Source organism: Periplaneta americana, chromosome 4 (assembly GCF_040183065.1).
Source record: "Periplaneta americana isolate PAMFEO1 chromosome 4, P.americana_PAMFEO1_priV1, whole genome shotgun sequence".
Lineage (NCBI taxonomy): Eukaryota > Metazoa > Arthropoda > Insecta > Blattodea > Blattidae > Periplaneta > Periplaneta americana.
Window position 1 is genome coordinate 83987686 of NC_091120.1, and position 12894 is coordinate 84000579.

The window sequence follows — 12894 nt, forward strand, 5'->3', positions numbered from 1 at the left end:
ACCATCCCTGAAGAGGTAACATAAAATAACTAGAAAAAATAAAAAGACACTTAGACTATGTATGGAAGCTAAGAGGCTTGGCCAGCCGATAAGGTCCAATTACCTCCTCTGCATTCGCATCCACCCACTAAAAAATCAAATAAAAAAATAAAATTAGGATTTAAGTAAATACAGTGTGGGATATCTCTTGCGGGATATCACATAACAGGAAACTGCCAATAACTTGGTAAAAATAAACAATGGTTTTATTAAATTTTGAACTATAAACCAGGTTTCTAACATATTTAGACCATTCTTCCCACATGCTGTCTGAACAAACTTTTTATTTCATATATAATTTCCCTTTCCCTTCACAATTTTGGAAGGAGCATCATAATATGAATTAAAAAAACTGGATTCATATTAATTTGAGAATTACTTTCAAAAGATTTTATATTGGGTATCAATTCTACCTTATCCACAAAATCTTGCAATAATTCACCAATGAGTTTTTATTTATATTTAAATAAGATTTTTAAATAATTCGTAACACTCCTGCTGCTATAATATGAAGATGCTCTTTTGAAGTTATATAATTATACAAGAATTTAAATATAGTCAATTATTTAATTCATATCATTTCGTACAAAGCAATTACAAAATTACTTCACTGACATGGCATTGTGCTAGTGTTTTTCAAGTTACGCAATTAAAATATAATGAGAAACATTGTAACTATCAAGAGTAGCCTGAATTAAATTTATTACGCAAGACATAAATATAATTTGTTTCATTACTAGGGGTTAGATGTTTTGGTATTAATGATATATGCGAAGTGTGTTAAAAACTTAATTTTATGCATGGAAAATGCTAATTCCTTAATGAAAGTCGAAAATTATATTAAATATATTCACGAATTTTCGCGAAATTGATAGAATTCCACGAAATTACTTCATAATCACGATATTTTCAACAAAAAACAGTTTTATGAAGAATTCGCGCGAAAAATGACTCTTCCTTCCAAATAAAATGTGAAAATGTTCTTAGTTAGAAAATATACAAAACATTTCTACATATTTAATCGTTCAGCATATATGTATGCGACATCTGGCAACAATACACCTATGATTTTAGGGACTATCTCCACGGAACAGCACAAGCAGACAATGGTCATCTCTCTTTCCCGCAACAACTGTCTTCGTGTGATCAAGAAACAGTGCTGTCACTCCCTCACAGTCAAATGAAATTTAATTATGAATTTAATTATTGATGCAAACAATTTTGTGTTAGTTTCAAAGGGATTGTTTCAATAATCATTAAAAAAAATGTTACTTTATTATTTTGTGAACTTCTTTGGAATACCAAATTACGCGAAATTGCTCGTTTTTTTTACGAAATATTCACCGAAATTAAACCATTTTAATCACGGAAATCGGGATAAAATAATAACCATAAAATCACACCCCTAATCATTACTAATTATATACACATTAATACACTACCACCACGAGACTATCACTCTTGAAACACAAATAGAAATTTGGTGAATTTTCAAATCAGCAATGAAAGGAAGTTGCACAATTGCATTAAAAAGAAAGGAATGTAATTGTTTTAAAATTTAGTGTTAAGTTTAAAAAATATGGGTTGGGATTACTCGTATATTCGTTCATAACTTAAAAACAGAATACTCAGGAAACCATCATTCCACACACTCTGCATATGCCAGTTAATATACAAATTACTCAAGAACCAGATAAATATGCTTACAGAACTAAATCTACATATAATCTTTACCTTATTAATTATAATCTAACTTTCAAGAAAGTAAAAAAAGGAGTCAGCAGTTTACTGTTATGTTAGGAATGATAAGTGAAGTTAACATTGAAGGTTATGTGCTACCGATAAAAATTATATAAAAATAAATTTATAAAGACCAACACTGAACAGAACTTGTTAGAGTGTATAACACATTCCAGGGATCAAGTCACTACAAATTCACACTGTAGAAAGGCAATGAGAGAATATTATTTATTTTTATGGCTTCCTACACTACAGCAAAAGCAAAATTATGTTTGTATGATTACTTTTATTCCTTCACAGATATATATTTATAATGCACTTCAAATCTTGCACAGAATGACACAATACAATAAAATTGCAGCAATATTTAAAACCTAAGCAATGATACCAATATGTCTTGACTTATAGATCAGTCATTTCATACTATGAATAAAAATGAGTGCAATTCGTTATTGCAAAACAGTCTCCAAAACACACCAATTACATGGAACTATTAGTGGTTAGCAAACCAATTTCTAGTAGTTTTTGACACAAATAAACCACTACAATTATCAATTCAGATTCATGCTCCAAAAATCTTACCTTAACCTAAGAACAACAACAAAATAAAACACAAATATGAAATTACTTTCATTCCTTTAACCACATCAGACACAGTCTATACATTGTGTCAAAAAATATTGGAGCATCATAAAACATTAAAAATCTGATTGATCACTATAAATTCCTGGAATGCAAACTCTCAGTACAACCATACCTAGAAATTATGGATATTATCCAGTCACATTACATTTGAAAAATATTATTTCATTCAATACATATCCTTTTCAACTATGTTCATATCTCTTAGTCGAATACATCTTCCATCAAAAAATATCTACCTAACTTCTACCAACTGTTCGGCTCTTGCATTTAGCACCAAAGAATGGTCTCTTTCTACACCAATATTACACACAGCCAACACTGATTTTAAAATATCCATAATAAGAAGTAATTAATTTTTACAACTTCATTTAACATTGTTCTTCCATAAATCAGAATCAAACAAGACTCTGCTGTTGAAAATAATAAAATCTCTGAAGAATTCAAAATAAAAATAATAAACTAGTTCCCTGACTTAAGACATCAGTCAAAATAATACCGTACCTGTTATTATTTGTCAGCACTATCAAAGTGCTTAAGGGTTGCTACTTCACTATAAACTTTATGATGCTACAAGACACCAATTAAAGAGCCACTAACCACAATATGAACTTTATAAAAGCTCAAAGCTTTAGCTGTCTACATATGAAATTCTAACCTAAGAAAGCTCTACCACACATAATGTAAATACTACAAGTAATAAGAAGTCCAGACAATCCTATATCATGTGGCATCATTTTGTTCCTATATGAACTTCATTCATACATATTATGGGGGACGAAATCCCAATACATCTGTCTATGTACCAGTACGACTACGAACAATATTTGACTAAAATATAGCCAGTTTATGGAATAATATAAACATCTCATACAATGAGTGTAATACATGTTTAAATGCTCCAACTACATCCAGGGCACCCAAGGAGAGGAATTTTCTGAGATGAGAAGAAAATGATTCGTAGTAAACAGTTTTCAGGATGGAAATTTAATGGGCAGTACGTACTTCATCTCAAGCTCTCCTCAAGTGACATGTTATCACTGTATATGCATCAGAAATCGTAATATTATATATATATATATATTTTTTTTTTTCATCCACTGGTCTAGAAATAGATGCAACAAACTAATCTAAAGAGAATTTTCTCAAACTGTAATCATAATACAGGTAGATGGAATGTAATACCAGTAATCGATGTGTTCTTTTCTCAAATTCTATATTACAGTATATCACTGACAACCAACTGGCTGCACGTGGTGCTATGTGCAGGTATTGAGCACGGTGTAGGCTCAGTGCGAGCGAAGCAGTGGACACATACAGTATCTTCTCAGTAGTAGTGGTATCTTGTAGATCGATGACTGTTTGTCATGGATAGAAACCCGTTAAAGTGAAGGCCTTTGAAGCCAACAAACAATTTTAATCCCGAATGGGAAGCAACATACTTCATGGAATGTAGCAAAGTTCTGTGTAGATTTTTCGAATTATTGGAAAAGATAAATTTGTTCCTGGAAATGAGTGGAGAACTTGTTGCAGAGCTGGAAAATACAAATTGATCACAGATATGTTCTTTAAAAAATATGCTGTCATTATGGGAACGTAAACTGTCCAATGGCGATCCTGGTCATTTTCTCAGGTTGGCGCATGTGGTTAGGGACTCTGATATCTTAGAGATGGGCTGTTATGTTGAAAATCTCCAGTTGTTTTCTTATGAATGACTTTGAAGACAGATTTCAAGATTTGAGTCACCTAAAAATTGATTTCGATCTATTTGCTAACTTGAAATGTAACATTGGGTTAGCTAGTTACAGGAACAGACGTAGTTTGGTAGACTTTTACATCCATTTTTATAAGTCAAGATTCCCTCGTCACCATAGGCGTGAGGCATCTTTAATTTCAATGTCTGGTTCGGCCTATGTGTGTGAAGCTTTATTTTCAGTTCTGAAACGTAACAAAGGTTATGAAAGAGCTAACCTCAGTGATCATAACTTAAAGTGTGCATTAAGGGTTCAGAGTTGTGTTTCATTATGTCCAAATATAGCTCATATCGTATAAACCAAAAGATGTCAAAAAGAAAGAGTGTGCACCAAGTAAACCTGAAAGTGTCAGACTCTTAATTGAGATATGTATCCATTGCACAATTTATATCACTTTAATTTGAAACCATCTTTACAGTATCATCGTTGTATTTGTCAATGTTTGGTTTACATTTTTCAACATGCCCCATGTATAAAATACAGTATGTAGAGTTTCATTTGTAAATTGCTAATTTTCACTGACACTGTATTGTTTCGTTCTTATATAACTATGCTTAAAAAGATGTTGCTACAATTAAGTTGTATTTAGTTATATTGGTTCAATGTATTATTTGTATTTCCATAATGTAGGCTATTTGCATGTAGTTGTTTAGGCTATAGGCCTAATTTAGTGTTGACACAAGCGGAATAATGAACAGTGTTTATCAAAGCGCATGATGTATTCTTCTTTACTATCCGATCATCTATAGTGTAAAGGTAAACTCAACTACAGATTACAGACATAAGCAGGCCACCACTGCGCTATGTTCCAGCCGACACAGATCCTGCACCGTGAGCACCGTGTGCACAGATGTAACACAGCATGCTTGCAAGTTGGTTGACAGTGCCATATATTATGAAGTAAGGAAAAATATTTCTAGAGTCTACATCGTTGATCCTCTTAATTGTTCTATAATTTTTCCTACAAGGAATTTAAAGAGTAATACAGTATCTATGATAAGCTTGGACTCAAGGTTCTAGAGTCAGTAGCATTCAATAAACACAACATTAAGAAAAACAGAAAATGCAAGAATTATTTGAATATCAGTCCTATGCCAACACAATGTATGATGGTGTCTGCATAAACTACGTTTACAAATATATACTTTTATGTAATAACAGTTTAATATTTTTATCTATTAATGAAAAGCAATCCAGCTTCCAAACTGTGGCCTGAAATGCATGAGTGCAATATTTTTAACTTAATTTTTCTTATAACTATCTCTCAAGTTATTGCAATTTCCCATATTAGTGATAAAACTGTGGTGGAAATAAATGTGACCTCTGATTCTACTTTTACCTAATGCTTAAGTTTAATTTCAAGCATTATGCATTTTTTCTTTACTCGTTCTTGTTCGTTAAACAGTACTTGAGAGTCTTTTAAGTATTATAATGGGGAGATTTAAATAGCAAATCGATGTGTTCTTGAAAGTGAACTGAATATTAACGAGAGTTATAAACTGTCTCTCATTACTACCAAGATTAAAGCTGAATATTCTCCATTTCTCAATTAGATTTATGTAGTCTTCTAACGTGACAGTCCTTGTGTAAGTTATCATAAAAAGACAAAAAGTCGAATAAAGTAATTTCAATAAATGAGATAGGAAAGCGTTCATACCTCAGTAAAGGCTGACAAAGAAATTAATGTGACAAAATTTATTATTTTTCATCCTATCTAAATGTTTTCATTCCTTGCCAAATTCAATCTTAGGAAGGAAACAAACAATCCTCCCATCCTGATAATATCACTGTTTTCTGTTTCTTCCCAGTGATGAGGTTTATCCAATTCAGAGACCCACTTTCAAACAAAACAAGGCCTACAAAATACAAATATACCAACAACTTTTCCACTATGAAAATACGACTTTCGTAATTTATTCCAACACAATCAAGGTACTGGTAACTTAAACTGTAGTCCTTAGTGAGGTGTCTCACCCATCTCATTTATTTTCACATGAAGTGTAGCATACTAATTATACATTGTTAATTACAACAAGCTTAAAATTATAATTTTTCTCACACATAATTTAAAAAATCAGGAAATAAAGTAAAATATCTACTTCTACATAAAACATTTTTTTTTTGTAATTCGTATAGTCAAATCTGTTAAATTCTAGTGGCCACATATGGAAATTGTGTCAAATTTTGTAAATCAAGTAAAATTATCATTATTAGTGACACATAATTGTAAATGCTTAATCTTTCTGTATACTGAAAATATGTCTTGGAAACATAATATAGATATTATTCTAGAGTCTCGCACACATTTCATATTTTGATTGTATTCCCTCAAATACTAGGGTTACTGAGCATATGAAAAATAAATTTACCACTTTTCGTGCAATATTACTAACTGTAAGTAACATTTATATGTGGACTATCTATCCAGAATTGCACTCAACTAAATTTTAACCAACCTTGAACACAGCTTTCTTTATATTAAAGCCTATATTTGGCAGTAGGTATTTTATTTCAATGTAACGTAAATCTCATGGATTGCACTCCAAATATCACAATGACGGTAACACCATCATGAAAATATTGTAAATTTTATGGCTGGCTTGACCATTTATACTGGCAGTTCTCACTGTCACACTATGGCATAGTTTCAGAAACTAAATACCCTCGTCTTCAATGACGTTTACTTTCCTATTTCACTATAAGTGAGATTTTATTACATACTTTTCCCCACGCCATTACAATTAAAAATCTATCAAGTCCACGGATTATGGACAATCCATCCCTATATTTGAGTGAACACAATACAAGTTTAAAAATTAATTGCTGTATGTTCTATTTGGATTCAGTTTTGTTTTCAAAAGTTATCATCTCTACCTTTGTGATCTTCTTGGGATCTGGCGTTCCTGTCTCCAGAATCTCAACCTTTTGGTAGACATTAGGCGAGTTCAGCCACCGCGTACGATCATGTGTCTTGCGTCCATCCATATACTTCTTCCACTGCCTGTTTCAATGAAAAGTAAGTTTCTTAATAATTTTCTCTTAATAGCTGTTCGCTGAGGAAAAATGAATTAAATAATGAATTCATTTCCCATTTCGAAATCTATTTCACTTCCCTTCACAAGCCTCATCTGCCACAACTACAGGAAACACATTTATTTCAAGTTTCTGAGATTCATCATAAATCCAAAAATGTTTCTTCACATTTACCTAAGTTTGTCAATGATAACCAGCAAATATTTGTACAACTGGGTAAGAGTATACATAAGAAAAACATAATCACAACTAATATTTATGTGTCTTACAATAGTATAATAATATTTCAACCCTTAGAACAAATGAAGAATTCTTGTACTGAAATACATCCTTCAGAATCAGCCAGTGGGGTAGCATCTTGATTGCGGCGAAAGTCAATCTGGTAGGAAACTAGACAAACAATTAAGACTAACACGTTACACATGTAAAGATTATGATTTATGAGCATTTAATCCTTCTTAGTAGCAGAGAGAAAGAAATGTGGATATTCATAATATGTTGGGATTTAATTTTATTGCCGGCAAAAAAAAAAAAAAAAAAAAAAAAAAAAAGTTTATTCTCAGGGAAAAAGAAAAAAGATTCCCTACTCGTTGACATCAATCATGTGGCTTGTCATTTGTAATAACATGAACGAGAACTTCTTCCTCTTATCCTGATATTTTTAACTGAACATCAAAAGTAACGAACAAATTTCATTTGTACCTTTATCACCAGCAAAACAGAAAGAAAAATCCAGACCTCTCTTGAATGAATAATCAAATTTTTTTCAGTACAGCAATGTTGCTTGTGAAGAAGAAACAGAGTGTGCTACAATTTATAACAATGAAATGAATTACTACCAAAATGAAAAATGGAGTCTGCATCTTTCTTTCAATTACTGTACAGATTAGAAGAATAAGAGCTAAATTAATGTTTTACATAAAAAAATTATGGTATATTTAATGACGCTCGCAACTGCAGAGATTATATCAGGTCGCCAGTGTGCCAGAATTTTGTCCCGCAGGAGTTCTTTTACATGCCAACAAATCTACTGACATGAGCACGTCGCATTTAAGCACACTTAAATGCCAATGACCTGGGCCGGGATCGAACCCGCAACCTCGAGCACGGAAGGCCAGCGCGACAAAATGGAGCTGCAAGATAATATAAAGATGAAGCAGAGTTTAGTGATATTTCCCAGGAAATTTTAAAGCTGCATATTTTTCCGAAATTTCCCCTTATTAAACAACTTTTTAGATGATAGATTTTGCTAAATTTTATAATAAACTGATGTAATTATATACTTTCCTGAAAATTTTCTCCTTATTAAGCAATTTTTTTTTTGCTACGTTTTATACTGTAAGTACCAACATAATTACAAATTTTCCTGAAAAATTTTCCCTTTCTTGAGCTATTTCTTTAGCTTATTCATTTTACTAAGTTTTATAATTGTACTAATATAATTATATCATTTAATTCTGATTAATGATTGCAGTTCAAATGACTACCATTTACACAGTACATTTTTATGTATTACACAATCACGAAAAAAGAAGAAGAAGAAGAAGAAAAAGAAGAAGAAGAAGAAGAAGAAGAAGAAGAAGAAGAAGAAGAAGAAGTAGTAGTAGTAGTACAAGCACAATTCAAAACGAATCAGGATTCAAAAATAAATTTTATATGGAAAATAACTATGCGAAACAATTTTTGCAGACAATTATAGATCACATTCAATACAATGCAGAACTTCGCATTTTAGATATGGGTGAATTACTGAGCTGTAAAAGTGCTGTAAAAAATAAAATGATGAATCCACAGATATAGCGAAGTTGGAGAATCACGAATCACATACCATATTGATATTTTTCTCAGCTAAGAATAACCAATTATTTTAAAATGATAGACATACATTAGTCCCATGTGGGGCAATAATGTTGCGACAATTTAGATTATATTAGTGAAGTTCTCATGGAATTATATTTGTCAGTGCTCATTTCTTAACCTACATTACTGTTACAGCAAAATAAATGTAACAATGGAGCTTCTTTTGGACTCAGTATTGACATAGCCATCAAAGATTACACGACTTACTACTTCTGTTTGATAAGCTGGTGTCTAAAGAGAATATTGTGCGAGTAATATTATGTACAGATCTTGGCAAAGTTGGCAAGGAGCGAAGAATGCAACAATTTGGTCAGGCAAAAAATCCTCCGGAAAAATATAGGAGCAAAATTTAGAAACTTTTCATTTCAGAAATATTTCTGCACAAAATTTTCCTCCTCGCATTACTTAGTAGAAATATTTGCCTAATCCCTGAAGTGGAGAAGAAAAGAAAAGGAAAAAATGCAGTTTATCAATACCATCTTAATCCCTATTAAAGAAATAGTTCTGCATAAAGTTAAGACTTCTTATTTTATCAACCTCCTTGGGATAAGAGGCAAGTCACACTTACCCATGTTTGTACATCTCTTCCTCTTCCAGCAAGTAACCAAGTGAGGAAACAGCTGGTGGAACCTCAACATCATTTCGAGGACGTGGGGGCTCACCTTTTACCAGTGGATGTCTATAGATATAGCCTGTGCGGAAACCCTGAAAACAAAACAATGTGTCATAATTAATAAAAATAAATCCCAAAGGAAACTGAATGTCTCTTAAGAGAATGCGAAAGTATTTTTACAATAAACAAATGAGAATAAGAAACATTAATGTCTATCTCAGGCGGTTCTGCCTTCAGAACTAAAATACAGAGTCAATGAAAAAGAATGCAAGGGTCTCACAGACAGACCGGAACATGGTTCACAATTTTCAGGAACTTTTCCGTTCTGTCTTTTAAGAAATTACTATTGTTTGTCCCAGATTGTTTTAGTTTGATATTAGTTATATATGATATTTCAATACATTTTTCAGTTAAGTGTGAATGAAATTGTTAAAAATTCTGACAATGACACCATCAATACTACTTTATTGTATTATACAATATATAACAATTGTAAAAGCTCTCACTAATTTATAACTCTTGTGGCATGCCTTTGATATATTTGATTATGCAATAAGTATCGTTAAGATTCTGAATAACAGCGCAGTGTTAATGAAAGGACTGGGACTCAGCAAAACTCCGTATCAAGCTAATTATCAGATGTCATAGGCCACCGCTGGGCAGTGAGTCGAATTTCTTATTGTTAAACTGTGACCTGAGTATCCATTTCAAAGACTGCGAAACAAATGTACCAATCTTAAGTATAGAGCCAGAAATCATTTTCTTTTGCTAGTAATAATGTAAATGAAGAGTCCACTGCAAGAATGATGGATGTCATTTGGAATACATTTTGCAGGAGAAGCAAGTGAAAGTTTGAAATGCTTAGCGCTCAAAGCTTAACTGTGATTTTCCGATCATTACTGGACAAAGACTATCAGTGTTAATACCATATAACTCTCTATGTGCATTCTATATGTCTTAAGCTATGCATTGACAGCCTTGGTTCATTTTCGACAAGAAAGTGACATCCATCATTCTTGCAGTGGACTCTTCAAATGTGAAAGTAAATTATTAAAGATGTGTGCATTTTATTCAGGATATTTTTTTTTTTTTTTTGACTGAATGAAGCAACTACTGTTCGAGGTTTCCATCTCTGTAAATATGATAACAGGATGAAAATTTTCTTCCGATGTTTTTATATTAATATATATATATATATATATATATATATATATATATATATATATATTTCCCCCCCCCCCATGGTAATATTGGTGTCATCTCACTGGTCATTAATTCTGTGTCATCAACAACACCTGTCCACGAAAATGACAAAAGTGTTCCGGCTTGTGAAAACATCCATTTCGAGTTCTGCTTTCAACCTTCTGCATTGGGATACAATGAAAATTTTAGAAACATTAAACAATCGAGGACAGCAAATCTGTACTAAGTTTGTATAAAAATCCCAAATACTATTTGAAAAAAAATATGGAAGTTATATTGGCATAAAGTTCAATATAAATCAAGATTTTCAATAATTAAACATCACATGAATGTAAGCCATATTAGTTACGGAAATTTTAATTTCCAGATTACTTAATGCTGACTTGTGGTATTTGGATATGATTACTCACAGCATTGTCAAGCATTCTCATCAGAGCCTCGAACTCCACCCCACCAACACGCCACTGCTTCTCTTTCTTAGCAGTTGCTGCAGGACCATCAGTGGCATCCTGCTGCTGTTTTGGTGTCACATCAGGTGGACGTCGTGCAGCTTCATAGACTTGTTTGCGTGTCTCATCAGACACAAGCACCAAGTTCTCAACACCGAGTGGCATCAGCTTCATCTGCAGCACAATCACAACATTGTAGCTGACCATAAAAATTCCACAAGTTCGGACAACATGGAAATTACAGAAACAAGTTAGTGACATGAAATTTCTTTGTTGCTAACCTGAATAAAAGGTGTAACACACAGATCACTGGTACAAATTAATTGCACGAAGTATTAAGTTCTATAACAAGGGTAATTGTTTTAATACAATTATTACAAGAAAATTAAAACCTTATACGTATGTATACGGTATATAACTCTCATTTTCTAAGTTTAAGACATAGTTGTTATAGAGCTATGCTGGAGTTTCTTTTAATTGGTTATTTTACGACACTTTATCATCTGCTATGGGTATCTAGCATCTGAATGTGATTAATGTGTTAATGCCAGGGTCAAGCGCTGAAAGTTACCCAGCATTTGCTCTTAATGGGTTGAGGGAAATCACAGGAAGAAACTTCAACCAGCTAACTTGCCCCAACCAGGATTTGAACCCCGACCCGCTCATTTCATGGTCAGGCATACACTGTGGAGTAATGGAGTGCTGGAGATGAACTCTGAAGGAACAACTACTGTATATAAAAAAGCAATATGTGACAGTAATATGTGACATGCACACAACACATTGAGGAGTATAGTAGGGAGGGGAAGTGGGGAAAAGAGAGAGAAGACAAGACAGACAGACATACATTCTGCCACTCGAGTGAAAGAGAAGCACACTGTGATGGAATTTTGCAGTTCTAAAAATTGAAAATATCATTAATTCTCCTAATTTACTACAGTACTCTAATTAGGAAGTAAACTACAAGGGAAAACATCTTTTTTCCATTCAAAAGTGACACCATAGTATTTCGAATGTATTTTGAATGCTGAATCCATGGTGTAATTTTTAACTGGTGTAAATTATCGGAACATAATTAAAATTAATCGTTAGTGAAGAGAAGTCATTAAAATTTCTAGCAGGTTTAACTGAAATTTGTGAACAATGATACAAACCACAATCATCTAGCCCTGACTGACTCACGCTGTAGTAGTGGCTATGGCAGGAAATAGTTCACATGTTTTTGAAACTTGCTGTGGCTGTTTGATGATGGTTGTAGAATTATCTAGTCGAGATTGTGTTTATTTAGCAGAGTTTATAATTATTCATCTACTGTTATCCTGACCCTCGAAACCGTCTGCGCCATTTCTTCAAAGTGACTAGAGTGTTGCATTTGCCGGTGTACAATTAAAACATAAATCAAAAAAATTATTCGAACTTCGATCTCATTACGCAGCACACACGGGACTCACATCTGATTTGTGTTTCGTTATTTAATGGCGAAATGAAACTGAGATATGGTATAACCACAGTATAGTATATACAGTCACGAAGCTCAATACATAGTAAATATGCATCCATA

At 32.7% G+C, this 12894-nt stretch overlaps 1 protein-coding gene across 17 annotated transcripts in view; it reads right to left on the reverse strand.

Moving 5' to 3' along the window:
* The window catches only part of hts (adducin 1-like protein hts), a 458542-nt gene that overhangs the window by 55896 nt on the left and 389752 nt on the right, over nucleotides 1–12894 (reverse strand). For 15 of the 17 annotated variants that reach the window (XM_069823652.1, XM_069823651.1, XM_069823648.1 and 12 more), the window contains 4 exons: nucleotides 11295–11507; nucleotides 9637–9773; nucleotides 7050–7176; nucleotides 104–127 (listed from right to left, as the gene is read on the reverse strand). In XM_069823652.1, the coding sequence (XP_069679753.1) occupies nucleotides 104–127; nucleotides 7050–7176; nucleotides 9637–9773; nucleotides 11295–11507 (501 nt within the window). The remainder of the gene's footprint in view (nucleotides 1–103; nucleotides 128–7049; nucleotides 7177–9636; nucleotides 9774–11294; nucleotides 11508–12894) is intronic. The other 2 variants (XM_069823646.1, XM_069823654.1) reach the window with 1 other exon arrangement.